The 22,497-nt window shown below is 35.1% G+C and overlaps 3 protein-coding genes and 2 long non-coding RNA genes across 9 annotated transcripts; 2 read left to right on the top strand and 3 right to left on the bottom strand.

Moving 5' to 3' along the window:
• Positions 1–143: 143 nt before the first annotated feature.
• On the bottom strand, positions 144–12,146 carry LOC124433314. The gene is made up of 10 exons (XM_046983074.1): positions 11,924–12,146; positions 10,457–10,688; positions 9,959–10,185; positions 9,367–9,646; positions 8,598–9,188; positions 3,645–3,908; positions 2,206–2,447; positions 1,675–1,930; positions 775–1,443; positions 144–694 (listed from the first exon to the last, which is right to left on the bottom strand). The coding sequence occupies exons 1-10, from the start codon at positions 11,981–11,983 to the stop codon at positions 144–146; spliced, it is 3,372 nt and encodes a 1,123-aa protein (XP_046839030.1). The 5' UTR covers positions 11,984–12,146.
• On the top strand, positions 5,087–8,379 carry LOC124454793 (putative histone-lysine N-methyltransferase PRDM6). Of its 3 annotated transcripts, none has more exons than XM_047005548.1 (5): positions 5,087–5,130; positions 6,464–6,695; positions 6,791–7,068; positions 7,225–7,468; positions 7,651–8,379. In XM_047005548.1, the coding sequence occupies exons 1-5, from the start codon at positions 5,092–5,094 to the stop codon at positions 8,286–8,288; spliced, it is 1,431 nt and encodes a 476-aa protein (XP_046861504.1). In that variant the 5' UTR covers positions 5,087–5,091; the 3' UTR covers positions 8,289–8,379. The 3 variants fall into 3 exon arrangements, with proteins under 3 accessions (XP_046861504.1, XP_046861516.1, XP_046861509.1); XM_047005560.1 differs by lacking the exon at positions 5,087–5,130 and adding an exon at positions 5,141–6,068 and having other exon boundaries at positions 7,222–7,468; XM_047005553.1 differs by lacking the exon at positions 5,087–5,130 and adding an exon at positions 6,076–6,387 and having other exon boundaries at positions 7,222–7,468.
• Positions 12,147–12,860: 714 nt separating the features above from the next.
• LOC124454985 lies at positions 12,861–15,814 on the bottom strand. The gene is made up of 2 exons (XR_006951640.1): positions 15,731–15,814; positions 12,861–14,479 (listed from the first exon to the last, which is right to left on the bottom strand). It is a non-coding gene; the product is annotated as an uncharacterized LOC124454985 (long non-coding RNA).
• A 247-nt stretch (positions 15,815–16,061) lies between these two features.
• On the top strand, positions 16,062–21,575 carry LOC124454981. Its single transcript, XR_006951633.1, has 3 exons — positions 16,062–16,140; positions 20,262–20,324; positions 21,147–21,575. It is a non-coding gene; the product is annotated as an uncharacterized LOC124454981 (long non-coding RNA).
• On the bottom strand, positions 16,501–22,190 carry LOC124454879 (putative histone-lysine N-methyltransferase PRDM6). 3 transcript variants are annotated; one of them, XM_047005640.1, is made up of 6 exons: positions 21,923–22,190; positions 20,195–20,945; positions 18,648–18,837; positions 18,155–18,423; positions 17,200–17,476; positions 16,501–16,995 (listed from the first exon to the last, which is right to left on the bottom strand). In XM_047005640.1, the coding sequence occupies exons 3-6, from the start codon at positions 18,787–18,789 to the stop codon at positions 16,670–16,672; spliced, it is 1,014 nt and encodes a 337-aa protein (XP_046861596.1). In that variant the 5' UTR covers positions 18,790–18,837; positions 20,195–20,945; positions 21,923–22,190; the 3' UTR covers positions 16,501–16,669. The 3 variants fall into 3 exon arrangements, with proteins under 3 accessions (XP_046861596.1, XP_046861604.1, XP_046861589.1); XM_047005648.1 differs by having other exon boundaries at positions 18,648–18,834; XM_047005633.1 differs by lacking the exons at positions 20,195–20,945; positions 21,923–22,190 and having other exon boundaries at positions 18,648–19,418.
• Between the last annotated feature and the right edge of the window lie 307 nt (positions 22,191–22,497).

The raw sequence follows: 22,497 nt of genomic DNA, 5'->3' as shown, positions 1-22,497 counted from the left end.
TCGCTGTTATAACTCGAATCTTGAGTTTACAAGATGATTTTTGTTTGAAGTGGGTTTTATCATTTATAGCACATAGCTGTGGTAATATTTTGTTTAGGCTTATCTATAAATAACCAAAATATAAAATATTTGCATCATACACTTTACTGTTCTGCTGAAATACAATTATCTTCATTGCATTTATTTGTGTGTTTTTGCTTGAAGCCACACTCTCCAGGTGGTTTGAGGTGCCTGCTAAGCTGTGTGGCTATGGCAAATGTCTGTCCGCAAATTTTACACTCATAAGGTCGCTGACCAGTATGGGTTCTCATGTGGTTTCCAAGTGTTGTTGCACCGGCAAAAGATCGTCCACAAAACCCACATTTGAATGGTCTCTCATTGCTGTGGGAAACTACGTGTTCGCGTAATTCAGACGATGTTGAGAAAGTGCTAGAGCAATGTCCACAGTGAAAGGGCTCACTTGGTGCTTTTGAACAAACATGCATTCTTAGTGACACTTGCTGAGCAAACATTTCCCCACATTGACCGCATGTCCATGCCACATCTTGTTCTCTTGCAGGCTGTATTGTAGATAATGGTTGATCTTGCTTTTTGTCCACTACATCTGTGATGTGCTGTTGATTGTGGATTGATGGTGTGAGATTCTTAAATGGGGTTGTTTTTGATTGGTTTTTGTTGTTTTTTAAGTAATGATCTGAGGGAAAATAAGAGCATGTGTTATAACAAAAAGATTTAGCCAAAGACAAAGTCAAACAAATAGTGATGAAATTATACCATTTATTTCATCGTGTCTTTCTCCCATTAATGGCATGTTTTCTTTGACATCCCTGTTCGTAATTGCTTGTGGTTTGAGATATCCTGGCTGTTCCCTTAGTGGTGTCTGTTGATCTGTTAAGGTTGGCACATGGGGATCACCAGATGTTTCAGGGCTTGCTAGTGATGCAAAGGATTTTTGTACAGGTGATACAAGATTAATTGGCACACTTGCATGCCTGTCTAACTTTGATGGAGTTTGTAGAAACACTGCATATTGTCTTCCTTCAATTGTTGTTGATTGATGAGGTTGGATACCTGTGAATTTATTGTGATATTTATGGTAATGTGGGTAGAGGTATTGTGATGTTCCAAGTTGATTGTAATGTAAAGGCATAGTGTTTTGATGTTGATGGTTTTTACTTGGTACCATATATGAATTAGGCACACATCCTTTGGTTGTTTCTGTTTCTGATTGCTGTAAACTGTTGATTGAATGTTGAAAATTAGGCAAATTTGTCTGTGCTTGGATGTAAAATCCATAATGTGGTGAGGACAGTGAACAATTCTTTTTTATTGTTTGTTCATATTTTTGAAATTTTCTTGATTCATTATCACCGGACAAGTTCGACTTGGATTGATTTGTGCTCATATTCACTGGTGGTATCATATGAACAGGGATCGGTGGACCTGATAAATACAGAAATAATTTCAACAAGATTAAGTTTTAATCTACATTAAAATGCAGGATTGCAAAACTTCAAAATATCCATAAAAAGTGAACTGGCTATGTTTTTCTAAAATGTGCAGGAATAAAGAACAATCTGCATTATACAAAACCCAATCCTTTTTTTGTTTTTTTTTGCATATGTTAGTTTTTATGTACTCCATTTCACACTTAAGCAGAGGTTTCATACTTACCATTTCTTTCATTAGTTTCCTGTTGCAATGCAATAGGTATTCCCCAAAACTGATTATAACTTTCATGGTACCAGACTAACATTTCTTCACCCTCATTAATATCCTTTATTGTATGGTAATAGATGTTTTTTCCATATTGTATAGCTGACATATTTTGCTCTTGTTTGTGTCTAGCACATCGTATGAATCTCATCCAACTCGAATTGTTCTCGTCACTTCCATCAAGAAAATGGGAGAATTTACCATTCTCGTAAATCTAATGCAGCATTAAAGATTAAAGTGAGTAAAAGTAATTTATCCTCATCTTAATCTGGCTTCAGTTCATATTTTCTTCTTGCGCTTGCTACTTACAGAAATTTATTGAAGCAATCAAATCCACAATCATTATCTTCAATCTAGATTATCCTGTTCTACAACTTAGCATTGGGATAATCTCTGTACTGTATTCATGTTCAGCAAACTTTCACTAGCAAATTATTTGATTTTGTCGTGTTCTCTTGAACTTTCGTTAAGTTGCAAAAAAAACCTTACCTCCCAGATAAATGAGTTTTCTTGGTCTTGGGCCAGCTGCGTCGAATATACTCTTTTTCCTTCGTAAGGACCAATCCAGGTGCCTCTTGGCATATATCGTGCAGCGCATGCACCATAATCGTATTCTGGGATACTTGATGTGCATAGACGTACTTCTGGTGGAAATGAGCCCACAGCATATGTCACCTTGGGTTGCGGTACGAATGAGTGCTTTTGACCTTCTCCCGGCATAGATCCACGCCCTGCAATAACGTAAACGGAAATAGGCTTAAGCAACAAATTGAAAATGTTTCTATATAAAAGAATTTCTTATATGAACTATTACTGGCATGTAGGCGAGATTTTTTATGGAAGTGTGACACTATCACGTAGCGTTGACATGTGCTTTATTTATGTTTGTCATATGAATAGTTTGAACGTGGCAGTATCGTTAGATGTTTGTAGATGTAGATCGTCCAGGTTAGTTGAGTCATGAGAAGAACTGTTGATGTTGGCTGTGGTTTCGACAACCTTAGCGGTAGTTATCTTCAGAGTCATGATAGTCAGGTTGTCAAAATGTCAGTCAATATGAACACAAACAGTCTTTCTCAGGACTCTACTAACCTGGACAATCTACATCTAAAAACATTTACTTTTGTCATAGTCATCACTATTTCCTTTTATCGTCTCAGTGTACGTGTTTAGTTACAACAACTTATGTGATATTGGCTTTCGATCTCTGTGTATATTTCGATATATTGGCTCCGTCGTGTGACTTTTTGTCTTAGTTAAAGAAACAATTTATTTTTAAAAAGAACGAAATAGCTAATGTTGAATTTTGGAATCCCGGAAAAATTTACTGCCGTAGACAAAAATGCCGTGAATATTTTCATTCGATACAGCTGAGGTTTATTGTTTAAAGATTTCTTAGTGGCGGCATTTTAATTATAACTACACAAAAACGCGAGATAAGATATTTTTTGTAAAGAATGTTTTGTATGATTTCTAGCTAATGGTTGATTTTGTTTTACAAAGCAATTTTTCTTCTTCTCAGCTTGTGGTGTTTTGCTTATTTAATAAATTAGCCATGTATTGTTCTCTATTGTGATGTCTGAGCCAATAGAATTAAGCCATGTTTTAAACCGCTTAGATTTGTGAAGCAACGCCACGAACTGTTTTATAGCATTCTTCTCGTCTTGTCATATTTCAACTTCAAATTCAGTTCTTTGTTGTTATAAAAAAAAACATTTAATTTTTTGTGACTGATTGAAAGTGCTAAATGCATTTAAGCCCCAGAATTAGACCTCTTTCTTTTTGAATGCAAATTTGAGGCAACAGACCGATACTAGTCTTGTGAAAACGTGTTAAGAATGTGATTATACTGTCTAATTACTTCACAATCAGAATATAGTAAAACAACTGTTGTTCAGTTTCAGTGCTCGTAAATAGAAAAAACATACCCGAATATTTCAGTTTATCTGGAATATCATTCTTTACATCAGCCAATTTTCTTTTTCTTCTTTCCATAACATAAATATCCACAATCGTCGTCTTTTTCTTTCCGTAAAGGAATTCTTGTAGTGTTTCTTGACTAAAACCATGCTGTGTAATTGTTGTGTTTCTTTCTCCTGATTGCTGCTTTTTCTTAATAAAATTTGCATTGATTATCAAATTATATAATGTCGCAGCTTTAGAATTTCCCATACCATTTCTGCTCAGATAAAATCAAGAGGCCGCTATTGATTCTATGTACAAGTTAATGAAAGCATTTGACTTGACGTATGACTTGCCTTGAATTCAGTTCTACTTAATGTTTGTCTAGAGTTCTTTGAAAATGTTAAAAAGTTTGCATAAGTATGCGTTTAATGTACTTTCTATATTTACACATTTTTACTGAAGAGGAACTGAACATTGTCAAGATATACATGATGATAAGCATCTCACGTTTGCAACTCGTGCTTTTCATTTTTCTTCTTTACATTTGAGATGCTCAATTTCCATTCAATTTCTCGTTGAAATTCCTTTATTACCAATGTAAGCGTTACCAAATCCTTGGTAACCTATATTAATAATAGCTACGTATTCTCCCATATTTGTACACCTCATGCTACCATGCATGTATTTCCTAATGTAATGCTGTCATTTCCTAATTACGCGCCTTTACTGATGAGTCTAATTTAATTTTTTTCATTACATCAACATGTTTGTTGTGTATAACGTTTTAACTTTATAAATGTTACTAATTAAGAAGAGTATATTCGCTAAACTATGCGAAAGTCGCAAACAACAGTCTTGTCTACTAACTGACACAACTCACTTCGTACCTCTGACATGGTGGAATGACGACTCCTCCTCAATGAGTTTTATCCTTTGCCATTAAATAATAACGAGAAACATATGTGACAATGTTATCGTGCTCTTAGCACCTAAACGTTTTCTGGCGGGCAAATGATGTTTGAAATATATTCGTAATATATAAGTGCCTCCCACGTAACAACGAAATTTTTCTATAACGATTCAGTCGTTCCGTCTCATACATTGTTTGTCAAAAACTATTTTGACAAGCATTTTGATTGGTTAATCACAAATGTATGAAGTCGTAAGTTGACTCGAACACAAAGCGGCCACATGAGATACCGATTATTATAATGTTTAATCACAGTATAATTAAGTTAACTTATTATAGTATTAGCAATAATGTGTGTCTATTCCTTCGTATTTTTCCAATTAATTAATTTTGATTAATTCGTAATTTGTAATTTAGCCAGGGCCTCCCGCGACAACTGAAAAACTTGTTCATTGTGATTGATATGTGACATAATTTAACGATATTCTCAGTTTAATCATCTACTGTTTTACAAACAGCAACACGTTTTTATTTTTTTTTTATTTATTTATTTAGGACCCATGTTGAATGTTCGTGTCTATCCATCGCAGGCTCAGACGGTATGTTTTGTTTGCGGGATCGTGCTTGCGATAATAATCAGTTTTCATTTTTTGCTTTTGCTGCCATCGCTGCTTTTGCTTTTATTTCAAATTTTACGCAAAAAATGCTGCCTTCATAGTTTCTTTCATTCGCTAATGAATTATTTCCATGTTTGATGTGGTGAAAACAAGGAAGATTTGTGGTAAATTAATCATGTCCGTGAGCGCATTTTGCCACCTCAATCAATGATGCGTTTGTCATCTTCTGCCGCATTCTATAATATCGAAGAATGTGGAATTTTTTAGCTTGATTCCTATAGATTACGTCATGTTTGTTTATGACCACGATTGTTGTCTTTAAGATCACTATTGAACGTTCGTTTAAAATAAATCATTAACCGTTAAAAGCCGTTTAAATCGTTTAAAAGAAATTGAAACGGTTTTTTTTTGGTATTGCATGTTCTGATCATTTCATGAATCGTGATGTGGCGGTGCATCGTCAATCAAAAGCTTGGAATTTTATCATATTCATCAAAACTAAAGAAATACATTGTTTAACAATTTCTGTCATGCATACTATTTGTACATTCACTATAGCGAACATTATCCTATCGCACATGCATTATCTCTACATTTGATAGCTTGTAAAACCATTTGTGACGGTAGACCATAAAATGTACAATTTTCGCGATTTCTTTCACTGTCATTATGTAAATATTTACATCTTCCTTATGGTGTCCGCCAGCCAGAAGATGAAATCTTTGTTTGGGAGATTTTATCTCGTCACGTGACGTTAAGGATGAGTGAGATTGATGAAAAAAGTTCATTTGTTTAAAATTCATGGCGATACGAAGTGAGCGAATATCTTATAAACAAATAATAATTTCGGTAGAGGAAATGGCATGTAATCTTGATGAGCGACCCACCAGTTCTGGTAACAGTTAACCACTGGCTTGATTGTGAGTTGTCGAGAAACTATTGTGTTATTATTAAAATACAAGACTTTGTACCTAGTCGCTGTAATTTAGACATAGATATTTTTGTTTACATCCGAAACAGTTTTCTCCAGGAACGATTCTACTTTTCTTGGCCGTCTCATTTAATACTGTTTGTCTTGATTGGCATAAACAACATAAGCTTTATTGAATGAGCTTTTTGATAGAAAGTTTCTTCATTCGACGATTAAATGATAACGAAGTTTTTACCATCAAAAATATAAGGTTGATTCAAAGGACGAAAATGCTGTCCAGAGAATCGTAGCCTATGTTTGATGTTTGCGTATGTATACTAATGCAACAGCTTTTTCAATTTTTCATTACATACATTCGCGCTAAAATATTTCTTTATCAAATAGTATGTCGATGACATAGCACAATGCCGTATATCAAAACAACTATCACTATATAAACTTGTAAAGATGGAAAGATCCGCTGATAGCAAGAATATTATTCCAACGGCCATTTTAAATTATTACTTGTATGGAAAAAATGTCGTCAATTCAGTTGACATGCGCTATATTCATGAAAAAGAGAAGAGCAGTATAGAGCAGATTGACAACAATGAGGAACTAACTTCTGTTTCAACAGGTATGATAATTTTTGTTGTCGTTATCAATATTGTTGTGATTCATGTTTGCCGGTCCAAAAACAATCTGCTAAAACTACATATTTCATTTCTTAAGCATGTGTCGTCTCACAGAGGCAATATGCCACCCTTACTCCTCTGCAATCACTGCAAAAGTTAGTAAACCCAAAAAGAAATGAGGACAGTCTTAAGATGACATATGCTATGACGTCATTTCCTGACGAAGTAGAACTTTGTACATCCAGTATTCCTGGATGTTTGTATGGAGTAGCTGCCAAACGTCCTTTGCCTCGTGGAACAGTTGTTGGACCATATGAAGGGCGACGAACTTTTCACTTACATGAAGGAGAGAAAAATCATGAATACGTATGGGAGGTAGAGGCTGTTTTTTCAACGTTTGTATCAGCATGCATGCACGACTGATCAGATGGAATGTTCACAAACGATAATTGTATATCATTAAATTTATCAGTGCTGACAAAGTACTTTTTTTGTATCATTTTAACTACAGTCCATTCTTGTTTCTAGCAGATTTACGCAGATGGTAAGTTGTCCTATTTCATTGATGGAAGCGACGAAAACTGCTCCAGTTGGATGAGATTCATCCGATTTGCTCGCAGTGTGAATGAACAGAACATGACAGCGTATCAACATGGTGAAAGTATTTATTATCAAGCATTTTGTGACATTAATATTGGTGAAGAGTTATTGGTCTGGTACAGTGATTGTTATGACAAATACTTAGAAATTCCTGTGAATTTGAAAAGAGTGGAAGGTATTATTTCTTTGAAAAGGCTAGATGAAGTCTTTGATTGTTGCAGCCCTCATTATTTATGTATCTGTTAACAAAAGCATTCGTCATTTGTAGTAGCTGTTTGCATGTGAGTCCGGTATTCAGCATAAATTGATGACTCTATAAATTTTGAAAGATTTCTCACGTCAACTCAATTTTGCTAGGACTTGCTGGCAAGACTTGCTTATTTTCTGTAGTCAACGTATCTCATTCGAACGATCGTACTTCAGACATTCAAGAAAAACCCCTCTCATCTGGGACAAGTTTGTTTCAGAATTCCGTTCGGCATGACAAAATTCAGCCATCAAGTGAAAAAGGTTTTTCCCAGTTGATGTTAAGAAATGAAGGAGATCGTAATATCTTGCTCTTTAATAAAGGAAATACAAATGACGTTGTTGAAGCACAACAGAAGAACGATTATCCATCCGACGAAAGTCTTTCGTTAAAATGCAAACAGTGTAATGGTGTTTTTGCCCAAAGGATTCAACTTCAAATACACGTCTGTCCAAAACAGCCGTACAAACCTTATGTATGTGGACATTGTTCAGAGAGCTTTGACGAACCACTAGAGCTTCGCAATCATGTCGTTATACATACAAGTGAACGACCATTCAAATGCGGTTTCTGTGGACGAACATACGCTGGTGCTACGACTTTGAATAATCACGTGAGAATGCATACGGGTGAGAAACCGTTTGTGTGTAGGGCTTGCGGGAAAATGTTCGCGATTGCCACGCAACTTGCCAGACACACGCGCGTTCCAGGAGAGTGTCCTAGTAATTTGCCTACCACTCAACGATGACTTCCAAGAGGATCGTTCTAGAACATTGATTAGTTGGCCAACTAATAATAGGAAATGAAATAAAAATTGTTTTTATTCTGTTTGTATTTTATTTTACCTAGTTTACATTTACTGATTTCACCATATTGTTCTGTTCTATTTTTCTACTTCACTAGGGTTAAACACCCTAGATTTGTAACTGACTACCACTAGCATAGTTGTTGATTATATCTTCATTTTGTGTTAACAACTCTATAGACAGTATTTAAGTTCCTTTCTAAGTTTATAGTACGTTGATTTCACTTTTCAAACTTCCTTTACATCATTGACATTCTTCAGAGAGCCGTTGATGACGGCTCATTTGAGAGGCTTGAGAGAAACTCTTGCCACACTTGTCACACGTGAAAGGCTTCTGTCCTGTATGGGTGCGCACGTGATTGTTGAGGGTTGTCGCACCAGCAAACGTGCGTGAACAGAATCCACACTTAAAAGGTCTTTCGTTGTTATGGGTGACCACATGAGCCCGTAGTTTTGTTGGGTCAGCAAAAGAGAGATTACAGTGGCCACAATGAAAAGGATTATTTGCTGCACTTGCACATACATGAAGTCGGAGGGCTGAGCGTTGAGTGAACCGTTGTTCACATTGACCACATTTCCACACTCCTATGTCTTTTTCTTCTTCGATATTCACTGGAGAATTGTTGTCCATTGGAGAACCGTTTGGAGATATCGAGGGCATCGATAAATCGGTAGAGTTCTGTCTTTCCCAATCATTGTAATGGATTGACGACGTTAAGGCTTGCCCGACTGTTGTGAATGGGAAGTGATGTGGCACGACATCATCATGCTTCTTTTTATGAACTGGTGACATCTGCTGTATGTGTAATTTCTCAGATTGTTTTTTCTGCGGTACACCTGAAACTAAAGATGTTGAATAACATATAGATTATTTTCGTATTACGAATGCAAGAAACATTTCCATATCTATGAGTTTTGAAGACGTCAACTCGTACAACACATCTTTTTCTGCTCGTATTCATTCCTTGGGGAAGTTGTATATTTTCTAACTGTGCATGCTTGGGAACATATCTCAACTTACCGCGATTAATGGCTAAATTTGTTGGTTTTTTCCCAAAACTGGATAGTTTAATGAACATGGGGATTCCGAAATATTGTTCGTATTGACTTTCGTACCACACTAGCAACTCCTCTCCAGGCATAATATCTTTGAACGAGTGGTAGTAAATATTTGGTCCATACTGCACCATGTTCATGTTTTGCTCGAAACGATTTCGTGCGCATCTTATATAGCGCATCCAACTGGATGAGTTGCCATCGGAACCATCTAAGAAATGGTCCAACTTGCCATCTTTGTAAATCTTAAAATCATGTGACGTAGAATGTTAAGCCTGTGAAGCTATTGTTGGTTAAACGATGCTACATTCTGATGTTTCCCAAAGTATAAAAACGTTTGGAAGCAATATTTGTGACAAAAGTCACTCAGGAAAACATGAAGTATTTAGAAGAACGATAGAATACAGTGTCAATGAGGCAAAGTTTGTTTCGTTACAATGTTTCCACGGGTCAGCAGGAAGAGAAGCAGAGAGGAAATCAACAAGTGTTTTCGCAATTGATATCGAATTTTCAATAATGTTTATTGAATACATCTCTCAAATTTCATTGTTACTCACCTCCCAACAAAAGGTAGAATCGCGTTTCTCTCTTGTTAATTGTCCTTCGGCAACTCGTTTCCCTTCGTATGGACCGATCCATGTGCCGACAGGCATGAAGTCTTTTGCACACACCCCAAGTTTTTGTCCAGGAATACTCGACAAACAAAGTTGAACGTCATTGGGAAAAGACATAATGGAATATGTCATTTCAATATCATCGAGCTCTTCATCTTCAGTAAGGATTCCTGCCACAGATTTTTATGAGTTAATGGTTGAACTTTCTTGTGTCAATGCATGATATTCAAAGATATTGTTATGGGATTAAAATACATGAGGTCAGATCATCCGGAAAAAAGAATTACTCATCTGTATAAACGCAGAGTAACTTAAGAATTCCTCTGGTCCGTTTGTAATATTGAATCTACTCTTTGTCAATTATTCGATTTCTTTATTTCTATGTATCTGCAATCATGAGGGAGTTTGTCTTGAAAAAAAAAGAAAATTGCAATTACATACTGCTTTTTTTGTATGAAGGATGGTCGTTATCCAACAGTTCTCTCTTTCTTGCTATTTCTTCAACATCAATAGGTTTCACTCTTTTTCTTCCATAAAGTTGTCTGTCCAGATCATCCGTGGTGAAGTCAAACGTATTTTCTCTGAGTGAAGATGGAATTGAGCAAATTTTGTTCATTGCCGTTCGTCCTACTTGAGTAAACGACGTGGGTGTCCGCGTGATGACATCGTTTTCCTAAAGATATTGGTTAGGTATACTTAGCATGATTTGATTGCGTTGCACGCGCAGATCTATGTAATCCCATTTCATTGTGAAGAATATCTTTGAAAGAATATTGATAATCTGGAGTTTCTCAGAGACAGTGCTTTCCTACTACTTTCCATTTCTCAAAGTCAATAAACACTCTAGCATATCTCTTCAGAGCAGTCAGTGAACCGTTACAAAATATCAATGGTCAAAATGTAAGCTATATGTTTTTTAGTGAATGTTGCCGGCACTTTTGTCGGTCTGTCCCCATGAACAAGGAAATTAAGATCATTGGGAAGCATTTGTTGTATGGGTGACTACGAATTTTCTTTACTCTTTATGGTACTTCTTTGTATTTATCCTTGACGTCAGACGCCAGATATGTTTGACATTACTATGATTGTGTATTAGAATGTTCCACAATTTCCTTTTTCATTGCCTCTATGGACACGAACAATAAAGTGCGGTGTCAGGATGCACTAGAATTGCACATAGTATGTTCTGGCTTTTTAATATGAAATACCATCAAGTTCGGTTTCAGAAAAATCGCAAACGTTTCGACACTAAACGCATCATTAAGAAATCCTTGGAGCGTTTAAAGTGTTTAGTACACCTTTTACATAGCGTTTTAAAACAGCACATTTTTGCCTCTACTGTTCATTTGACTGCTTTTTTATCAGTTGAGAAGGAAAATCTGCTCAAGTGCACCCGCTCTTCTATTTTCCCGCTTGCAATCTGTTAACCCCTGGATATTTTGCTCAACCCTTTATGATCATGAACATTAGCACTTACAAAGGTCATTATGACAAACCGAAACGCCGTTGATAACGACGCTGCATATTCGTATTTTTGAATTTTGAATTTGTTTGATATGGAAAGAAACACACCTTCACAACCTTCCCCATATATTTATTAAGACAATGCCATGCACAACAATGCAAATGTTTTAGTATTACTATTGTACAATTTGCATACGATGCTTTTTACTCAAATTAGGCGCCAAACCAGATACACGAATATTGAAGATTTCATCAATGAAACATTATGTTTAGTGAGATCGTTCATGCGATACTGCCTATCATTTTATAATACTGTGTATTTGTAAATTGACAGTTCATTTCAATGCCCACTTGATCAAATTTACTCACGATTTATAAAGGTCGCGTCTATGCTTTGTGTATACGCTACGACTCGCCAAATGCGCGAAGAATATTGAAACTGACCTTTTTATTAGCTGACATCTGGACGAGCAAAGGTACATGCTTTTCTACCGTGATTGCCATCTTCTCTAATACGATTCAGTTGGAGGTGTTTTTGTCTTGGGCGTGCGCACTGTTTGTATCGGTATGAGACACGCTCATATCACTTAGTACCGCAAACCACTCAACCTTTTCGTACACATTAAAGAAGCAGAATAAATTAGTTCTTTGTAATCGTTAACTCTTAAGAGTCCTATTGTGAACACCTTTATTCCATCGTAGTATCCTCATTAATTCTTGTGGCAATTGCTGCTTCGAAGTCTTCTTTCTTAATGGCTATTCGTCATTGCCTGTCGTTTTTATGTCAGGAATGTTTTCTTGTCTTATCCTAACAGAGTTAGTAGAGCGTTGGAAAGTACAAAATTTGTTAACATCCCAAAGCAAAACAATAGTTTGGATATTTTTTGGCATGTACGTATCTTCGAAGTACAATTTTCTTTCCAGTTTGCCGTGTTTGTCTAGACTGTCATAATTAAAATTCTTATATTCAACTGTTAGAAACCAACACCAGCCTCTTTTGGGCATCAAAACAAGTTTATTATCTAGTGACTTCATGTCATGTGTCTTTTCATTTTGTCTCATTCTTTTAAAGATAGGGGAAATATTTTTTCAACATAAAACCAGCTATCTTGTGCAAGCATTCTAACAAAATGTTGAGGCTGTCAAACTTGTTCTTAATTGAAAAAATAATTAGTTCACATCATAGTCCTTCCCATCCGTCTAGAAGAAAAACCGTGTTTACTTGCTGGGCATATTCCGTGATTAATTAACTATCCAATTTCGGCCTGTTCCTTCGCACAGCAGTGCATCTAACGAATCAGATTTATCTGTACTCTGTAATTGTTTTCAACGGATCTAATTAAATATGCAAAAAATATTTACTCCAAATGAACGTGAGGTGTTTACAGAGTTTGTTGATTTATTCCAAACCAAATTACACAAATAAAAATGCAAACGAAGCAATAATAAACTATTTTAAAAACAACTAGAAATTGGTTTAACACGTGCATTATTCATTCAAAAAATACAAAAATAACTTTTACAATGTGATATTGAGCGTCGACTAAGCAGGAGTAAATGCATGACATCACACAAGAGCATGATTCACCGTTAGTGGAAATAAATCATAGCAGGAATCATAGCGTTTTAAAGTCGAATTCATAACAATGTTAGTTATATGAATTATGAAATAATTACATTTTCCGTTAATATACCAAACAAAACAATCAGTAGATAATAGAGTTTTTTATACTTATCCTTTGTATTCGTCACTGGGATGATTGGATTGTATGTCTTCAAATGTATTTTTATAAGTGTTTTTTTTGCATTTGTTTCATTTTAGTTTTTATCATATTCTTCCTCAATTTTAAAACATCGCATGGAAACATCTTGAAAGTTTTTGACTTCATAAAGTCCAATATCTTTTGTGTGTCATAATTGGCACGATTGAATTAGTGATATTGGTCATGTTGGTAATTTCTGTAAATTCTATCATTTTTTAGGCTTTAGAGGAAATAAGTCATAAAGTTAAGGCACCTTATCCCTTGGTGTTTGACGTAACTCAAATTAGTAAAAAAATTTTTGGCCAGAACAGGTCGTCAACAAACTTATTGAAAATTTATCCAACCGTGCTCAACACTTGTCTGACAGACATGTTGGCTTCGTCCATGGTCATGCTTCATTTCTCTATTGTTTTGTTAAGAAGCTTGAAACCTGGGTAATGATATTTTAATGAACAACTTCAGCAAAATTGGAACTTGAAATGACTCTTCCATGGGTTCCCTTTAATGTTCAAGGTTTTTTGTCAATGTATGGACAACATCTGAAAATCGTTCGTTTTTGATGTAGTTATAAGTTTTATAAAATAATCGATTATATTTTAAGGTTAACAGGTTTTGGTTATTTCAACTATTTGTCCCTATTCTCTTCCCATCCTGAATTCTCTACATTGATGAAAAAGCTTTTTCTAAAGATATTGCCTGTGTTTGGAATAATTGATGTCATTATCCAACGTTTCACCTTTTTTATGGTCAGAATAATTGAGTGGCTATTGAATTCGGTGTGTTTGTGCGATATCATGATTGCGCTTTTAATTTGAAATTTAAATATAGGTTATTTTGTGGTAGTTCATCTCTAAATTAGTCTCTAAGTATTGATCTTATTCTACCGGCATTCATCGCTGACGCTGACGCAAGCGAGTTTTTCACCTTATTTGTCACGTGATTTTTATAGGATTACATCAACGACCTGCGTCCACAACACCATATTTGCTTGCGTGCTTTTTGACGTGATGTCATGATTCGCTTGCGTAAGTGAAACAAAGAGCTATGTGTCGTATAAAAAGGGTTTTTTTAGTAAAGTTGGAACACGCGTGTCCTTTTAATATTTATTTCTTTGCACTTGCATGGCAATGATTGCATTTTTTGGATCATTAAAGTCGTGTGTCCATATCAGCACTTCGTATAGGGTTGGTCCCAATCTCATTGCTACACTTCCTTGTCTAAAGGACACGTCATTATTCTGTGAAATGATAAATGAACATCTTGAATGTAGAGGTTAACTATAATGCTTCACATTCATTCTGTATTTGTAATGAAAAGACATTACAGACGTATATATTAGCTTTACTTGTGTATTTGTGTTTTTAAGCTTGCTGCCCATAACTGTTTAGCGATATTTATGTCGGCTATGTGTTGGATATAGTAATTGGAATTCCCATGTATTCTTCGGTTACACTGGGGAGACCACCCGCCACCTTTCCTCACCGATTAAAGAACACACAACCACGAACAAAAACTCACACGTATTCAGACACTCTCGTCACCATGCACATGCACTTGTCTTACGGTTATGTTAAGTGTTATATATTCCTGTTGGAAATACAAGTCAATGTCAGTGCGTCCAAATCAAATGCTTTTTTAAGAAGGCTTCAAAATTTTTCATTTAAGACTAAAGTATTTTTTGAACATTTATTTTGATAATGCAAATTACTGAAAAATGCACGATTGACCTGCAGGTGGTTTCTGGTTTTTCTATTAAGTGCCCCTAATACTATAGAAACGCCATCTTGTGTGTCAGTGTGTCTGTTTATTTTGCCCCCGCTCTTACATACACATTTTCTCTGATAACATTATGTGACATCAGGTTAATGAAGCTTCCTGTCCTTCAAATTTATTCTGCTATTATTCATTATGTCTACAAAAACACTTGTGCAAATACTTCATTTTCATTTGAACCTCGTGTGACATCATCAAGACACCGTATACCAAATGACGTGCTGGTACTAGGTCAATATATATTTTTTTGATGACTTACAGATGTCACAGGGTATCGTTAGTGCTCTGCTATTGTGTCACGTCTTCTTGTTTCCGTTGTAATATTGAAATTGCTGTTCTGATTTAGAATGTGTTAAAGTACAATATATAATCAGTGCACTTTTGAAAATTTTGTTATAAAGTATTTTTATTTTGTATACAAATGGCCAGGTTTATACGATAATGCATCGTTTCATGATGAATTCGATGATGTAGATTTGTCAGCTTTCCGCAACTCTCTTTATTTTTAAGATTTACACTTTTTAAAAAAAAATCGTGTGCATTTAGTTTGTTATCCAAACCACTACTCAATTGCTATCTCTTTCTCTCATTCGTTCTCTCTTTATTCCTCTCTCCATTTCAGTCCCGAGACTCCATTGACCATGATTCATGATTGTCAGTTTGTGCCATAAGTGAAACTATTTGGTTCGTAATACCAGCAGATCAAGACACCTACCTTTATGTCATTTCAACCTGTGGCCTCTAATCTTTGCCAAATCGTCTTGTTGGTATCGTACTACGCATGTTTGCTCTGTACAAAGTCAATGAATGACGAGGTCTTATGCCTAGAGAGGCCTATGTAGATCAGTGGATTCTTACCTTGCAAGTCATTGTGACAACGTCACGAGTCACAACCGAAAATCACTTATGAAATTATTCATCGACATATTTTGATAGACCACGATACTATCTAATACCTTGTGTTTTCAACAATTACTGTTTTCCTTGACATTTTACGTTTCTTATTGTTCGTCTAGATGTACACTAAAGTATTTCTGCCCAGATATGCTATCGCCATTCGTGTGTGCAAGCTATGTATCTACGACTTGAAACACTTGAGATTTAAATGCTCCTCGAACCTAAAACGTGAGTATCATCGTCAAACTGAAGACTGCCAGAAACGTGTTTGTTTTCGCTGCAGGGTATTTTATTACCTTGCGCTGGATTGTTACACATTTAAATGTCTTTTTTGATTATTTCACAGATCTTAAAATGAAATGACTTTAGCTGAATTTGTTAAGCCTAGTTCTCAACTCAAATTTGACTAAATGCCGTTGCTGCAATATAGGAAAACTTTTTCGGGCAATTTTAGAAGAAAGCTATGACCGTTGACGCTATTATATGTTTGCCGGTCATATTCAAATCATTGAACGACTTATTTCCTGTTTTATGATGACTTTGGACAGTACACGCGTGTGTAGGTTCATACGTCTTGCCAACACCACATTTCAAAAGGTACCCAAAATTATTGGCCCTTACATATTATACATTAATGAATATTTTTGTACAAACGAAGACTATAGTCTTAAACAAATTATTAGGGGAGGTGTTGTCTATTTACATAAAAAGGTTTGTCAAAGGACAAAGACAGCTGTGTTACTTTAGTGGGAGAATGTCAACAGACAATGTGGACACGTCCAGAAACGTTTTTCACTTTTCTATTGTTACTTTCGTCTGATTCAGGAAACCTCTCCAAATCATTTCTTTTGGTTTCACTTACGTTCTCTGTAAATTTATTATACTGGCGATTATTCATTGGGAACGATTGGTTTTGGTAAGTCTCGGTAAAATGATTATACTGGTGGTTATTTATTGGGAACGATTGGTTTAGGTAAGCTTCGGTTTTGGTAAGCTTCGGTCCATTTTGAAATAAAGATTCAACAACTTGAATTTCTTCATTTTCTTTCGACAATTGACTTTTCTCTATTGGTATTGAGTGTGCTAGTAAAATAAGTATATAGAGTTCATTCTTTTTACTACAACGTACAACATAGTTTTCGTATTGAGTATATATTGGTATAGATATTGGTCATGGATTGTGCTACTGAAATAAATATATGAAGTTCAACCTTTTTACTACAACGCCTGTTATGTTGTTGGTTGACATGTTCTGAAGTTTTTCGATTACTCGAGGAAGATGAATACCTGATGATGTGTTGTTCTTGTTTTTTCCCAACTTTCTAACGCCAATTGGTATACCATAGTACTGTTCGTAATAATCAGCATACCATACTAGAATTTCCTCTCCATGTTTGATTGGTTTAAATGTCTGGAAATAAATTTCCGCTCCAAACTGAAATACAACTGCATTTTGCTCGCGTGGATTCCTCGCACATTGAATGTATTTCATCCAGCAGTTAGCAGACCCATTCTTAACATCACTGCCATCAATCCCATAAACCAATGCTCCATTCTTGTAAACCTAACACACATATTAACATACATATCATTGCTGGGTAATAAGAAAAAATACTTTCTTTGCTCATTACACTCTACGTTTCTACGTGATCAGTCAGTCATATGTCAATCGTTTGGCCGATGTTTCGTTCTATATCTAAGTGTATGGTTTATTCACTGTCACAATTGATTTTTTGTGTTGATTAGCGACCGATTATAAAATATTAAAACCCTCTAAGGCCATCTCGTGATGGTGTACTAGGCTAAAAAGAAGAAAAAAAAACAAATAGTTTTCGAGCAGGGATGCAAAGCACATCTTTACATTAAAATAAAGGGGGAAATTCGGTTACTAGTAATTCAAACTAATTGTGCGATGTATACTTGACTTCTTTGGCAAGATGATAATCTGGGATGATTTAATGAAATGGTGCATAATCAGAAACACTTGTTTCCATTTTGAAATTTCTTCTCATTGACTTTGGTAGTAACTATGTCTTATGCCTACTGCTGATATATCAAGGATTTATGTTTAATCAGGACTGAACTTATTTCACAAAGTAATTGTCTTTCTTTTAGAGATACTAAGTCTGTTCAACTGGGCTTAACTTTTCCATGTAATCAATTTGAAATTGTTTTGCATGACACTGTCTTGAATGACTAGGTAAGCCTAACCTCTCACTAACCTACCCATTTAATAGCTCACCTCCCAAATGTAACGTGTATCTGTCGCCCTACTAATCTCTTCTACTGAAATGCGTTTGCCTTCATACGGACCAATCCAAGTACCAGATGGTATGAGTTCAGTGGCGATGATCCCAAATCCTGCTCCAGGCAAACTGGAGTAACACAAGTGAAGTTGAGGTGGAATGTGTTTGATAACGGTCAAGAATTGCCTATAATCCTCTCTTGAAAAAAATTCTTTCTTCACTCCCGGCTGGTGGCGTAGTTGAAGAATGCTGACGTTTTTCTGCCCTGATAATAATAAAAATAAAATATTCCTAGAAGCTCTCACGCATTAACGTAGGGCCATCCTTTGTACAAATCCATCTCCCTTATATTATTGATAAGAACATGATTTTAAAGAGTTTACATAGAGTAAAAAAAACAATTAAATTTGAGCTCCTACTCAATGTGTTGAGGGTCCATTGGCTTCTATACACGAACGTATACGTTCATCGTCAAATTTTTATAGCTACCTTTATTTATCAATGTCGTGTTTTCATTTTGTCTCATCGAATCTTCAGTTGCCTGGTCTATTTTAACTTGCAAGGCTTCCCTTTTTCCATGGAGGTAGTCGTTTAGTTCTTGTCTTGTGAACATACTACGTCGGCTATACATGACGTTATCGCTTTGTTTTTATTTACCTCTAAAACTCTTTCTTATCTACTAAAAATAGAAGATTTGTCTTGCATTACATATCATAGTTTCACTATCCGTCTTGATCAGCTGAACTTGTATTACGCTGCTTTTTTCTGTCGGTCTTCGTTAGTGATATTAATGTTGATGTCTCTGCGCTTCCACCGTGTCAAATGTGTCTCACTTGAACGGTCATGCATTGAAAATTAGTTTCTACGACGTCGAATGCTATCAATATGTTAAAACTATAGCAGCTAGTAAGATAATTTTGTGATTATAACTCCATCTAGTTATATATACTTCTATATACATTAACGTGTAGAGAATAAAATCAAGGTATTCTTTCTATATAATTGAAAGTTAAACATAAAGAGATGCAGATAAAGTTCTTTTACGTGCAAGATGTAAGGTTTTTTGCCAGAAAAAAGTTTCTTTCATTAAAAATCCGTGACATAGTTATTTTCCTCGTGAGAAGCAATTGAGTGAATATTTCTTAGATGCATGTTTTCACCTACGTCTTCAAGAACACAGTTTTGGCATCTTACTTTTGAAAACAGTGCGTGTTCATTCATAATTGTTGTCATGTTCGGCTATAATATTTAGTGTTGAAATAAATAAACTAAGATATGATAAAACATTCGAAGCATTGTAAAAAATTGATGTGCCTGATATCGCATGAAAAATATTCATACCAGACATGTATTGTCAGGAGCGTGTGGTGCTTTCATCTATAGAACGATGTCTGCTGTGAAAGAATTTTGAAACAGATACCCACATTTTCATCTCATATAAAGATTTGGATTCTTAGAGATATTGCATTCTGGGTTGTATATATATGGTTGTATTGCCTGTTGCAAATCGGTTTTGAATATGCACAACAGTTAAGTTATTTAGTTATGACCAGTATGCTATATGGCCCTACACGTATCATGCAATTATACTTAACGCTTTGGATGAGGCATTGTACACTTATAGACGCTTAATATCCTACCCCATCCTCAACTAGAGTCAAAAAAAGACAATTGTCACTATTTTTAATGGTACGTTCAATAAACGTATCATGATGTGCTTAATTTCAACAATTAGTGGAATGAAGGAAATTTGGAACTAAAACAATTGGTGTTTAAGAATCCAATAAACTGTGTTTAATTATGGAAGAAACGTTCATGGCAGCGGTGTTGATATCTTTACGAGTGAAGTTTTTAGTAATTTCGAATGTTATTTTTCACCAAGAGGCAAATCACCTTAAAAGATATCTCGGAATTTGTAAACTTAACTGCGTTTTCTACTTAAACATTCCCCCGTTCAACATTATTCAAAATTTTGCCCTCGTTTGGACGTTTCGTGTGACGGAATCGTTTTGAGTGATACTACATCAATTTCTTACCTGCTCATCTCTCTAACAATTCCCTTGACCAAATATTAAAATGTTAACTTTGTTTCCTATGTTTCAGGTTGAGTTTGTATTTGTAAAGACGCATTGATGACAATGAGTGGATGCACATGAAAGCCACGCGGTAAGCGTACTGACTTAAATGCATGACCAGTCTTTCTATTAAAACATGCAGTGAAGCAAAACATAGTGTTTGTGTAATATAGCCACAGTGGTTCAATTCAGGAAAAGATAAAGAATTATAATTTTTGAAAAAACAGATCATTTCATGTATAGTGTAAGCTCTTACTTAGTTCCGTCAGCTATTAGCTGGAACATTCTATATAAAGTATATTTTGCTCTTTTTAAATCCATCATTCCTTTCTGCAGAACTTTAGTTTATATCACACAGTCAATGAACACTGTTATATTTGGACAGTAGAAGTTAAATGTTGGCTAGCTAAGCCATTGAATATTATAAAAGTAGATGACCACTGATAAAGAAATTACTATTGTATATCTAACTTACCAACACAATATAATATAGAATCATTGTTTAGTAATGTAATTAATCATGTAAAGTTATTTAATTGATGGAGTTAGGGAATTACATGAAACATGCTAATTTACAAATATAGGCTTCAAATTTTCCATTGCTATGTGCAATTTATTTATCTTTTGGCAATTCAACCTCTGCTGTGTTTTTCACAGCATCTGTGTTAATGCTGTCATTTTTCTCCTCTGTTTCTGTCAATATCGATCCGTTCTAGTCAAAGAGATAAGATGGTTTGACTAAACTTCTAAGGAGTATTGTTGAGTCATTGTAAAACATGTGTAGTATAAACTAATGATTAGCCACAGTCATTATAGTGCGGGAAGCATTTTTCACAATAGCAAAAATGGAAATAGTTTGCCTTGACAACATTATGTGTTTGGCAAAAATCATCATGCAAATATGCATTTCTAGATTCAAAATAAATCTGGTGTCCTTTGTGTAGACAGAAAAACATGGCATGGAAATGGTTCAATGATGTATATTCTTAAAGAATATAAAGCCAATGTTTATGTAATGGTGGAATATGAAAATATTAAGTATCCCTGTTGGAGTTCATTTTGTAGGAGACCAGTAAACATCTTTGACAAAACTAACTAGTGGAGATCATAAGAATAGTGGGTATGCATGCACACGTGATGATGATTATGATAGAAAATGAAAATCACAATTCAACCACAATGAAAATCACAATTCAACCACAAACAAAATAAATGACAATTCAACCACAAACACCTTTTCAGTCTATATACATATATTCTTGTGATGAAAAGGTGAAGAAAGGAAAAACAAATAAAGAAAGTTAAAGGTCTGGGTAACATTACTGACTTTGAGATTGATTAATTGGCGAGTTCATCTTAATGTAGCCATATTCAGAGAACACATTTCAAATGTTTCCTTCTGAAAATTTTTTCACACACTAACCTTTTGCGCTATTTATAAAGAAATGCTGGATTTCGCGTAAAAATTTAAAATATAAGAAAATACACACGAATTTCCAACTTTCCTTACTGATTTTCGTCTGCCATGTCAATCCCATCATTCAAAGCGCAGTAATAAACTTTAGCCATGAGTCAGAAGGCTAAAATCTTATACATCAATTTCGTGAATATTATAAGAAGAAACTATTTCATACGTGAATGATCTTATAAAGACGAAGAAGTATACTAGTAAAATTTTAAGCATAATACCTTTTCATTTGATTTTACGTCAGTCGTTGCTGCGTTGTTGGTGATCGGTTTTTTACCTCTCCAAAGATCGATTATCGGCTGTATGAACTTGTGCCAAATGAAGAGCGCAATTGGCAGAAGAAAACACGATACACACACCATTGTTAATCTTTAGGATATAGTTAATTTGCTTTTCAATTCTGTAAGAAAAAGTTCGAATTCTTCGAGCAAAATCTACGTAGCCATAGCAGTCGCAACGAGAACAACACTATATTAAATGTATATAGTACGCAACATTTGATTGGATATTGCTTTCATGATACTGACCAATCAGAACGGTTTACACTTCCTACTGATTAAGGTTTGAGCGGCAAGAATGGTTTCTCGTCTCTTTTTTTCTCATTCAAATGTTTTTTTTAGCAGTATTTCAACTTAAAACCAAACAAACATAAACAACGTTTAGTCCATGCTTAAACTAAGTATTAAATTGAAAAGATAGTAGAAAAAAGAGACCTACTGAAGAATGAAAACACAAAGTACAATGAAGAAGTGAAAATGATTTAAGCATTTCAAGTATTAACGACTATTCGGTGTGT

Source organism: Xenia sp. Carnegie-2017, unplaced genomic scaffold, assembly GCF_021976095.1.
Source record: "Xenia sp. Carnegie-2017 unplaced genomic scaffold, XeniaSp_v1 HiC_scaffold_13, whole genome shotgun sequence".
In the NCBI taxonomy this organism is placed as follows: domain Eukaryota; kingdom Metazoa; phylum Cnidaria; class Anthozoa; order Malacalcyonacea; family Xeniidae; genus Xenia; species Xenia sp. Carnegie-2017.
This window is presented reverse-complemented; position numbering and strand designations above follow the sequence as displayed.

Coding starts and splice junctions, on each gene's coding strand:
- LOC124454793 (XM_047005548.1), top strand. CDS start 5,092: ATGTTGAATGTTCGTGTCTATCCATCGCAGGCTCAGACG. Junction 5,131..6,463: donor ATCCATCGCAGGCTCAGACG/GTATGTTTTGTT, acceptor TTTATCAAATAG/TATGTCGATGACATAGCACA. Junction 6,696..6,790: donor ACTAACTTCTGTTTCAACAG/GTATGATAATTT, acceptor TCATTTCTTAAG/CATGTGTCGTCTCACAGAGG.
- LOC124433314 (XM_046983074.1), bottom strand. CDS start 11,983: ATGGCAATCACGGTAGAAAAGCATGTACCTTTGCTCGTCCAGATGTCA. Junction 10,186..10,456: donor TCCTTCATACAAAAAAAGCA/GTATGTAATTGC, acceptor AATCTGTGGCAG/GAATCCTTACTGAAGATGAA. Junction 9,647..9,958: donor ATTCTACCTTTTGTTGGGAG/GTGAGTAACAAT, acceptor CATGATTTTAAG/ATTTACAAAGATGGCAAGTT.
- LOC124454879 (XM_047005640.1), bottom strand. CDS start 18,789: ATGTATAGCCGACGTAGTATGTTCACAAGACAAGAACTAAACGACTAC. Junction 18,424..18,647: donor CACGACATTGATAAATAAAG/GTAGCTATAAAA, acceptor TATTATTATCAG/GGCAGAAAAACGTCAGCATT. Junction 16,996..17,199: donor CAAGAACAACACATCATCAG/GTATTCATCTTC, acceptor TTATTTTACTAG/CACACTCAATACCAATAGAG.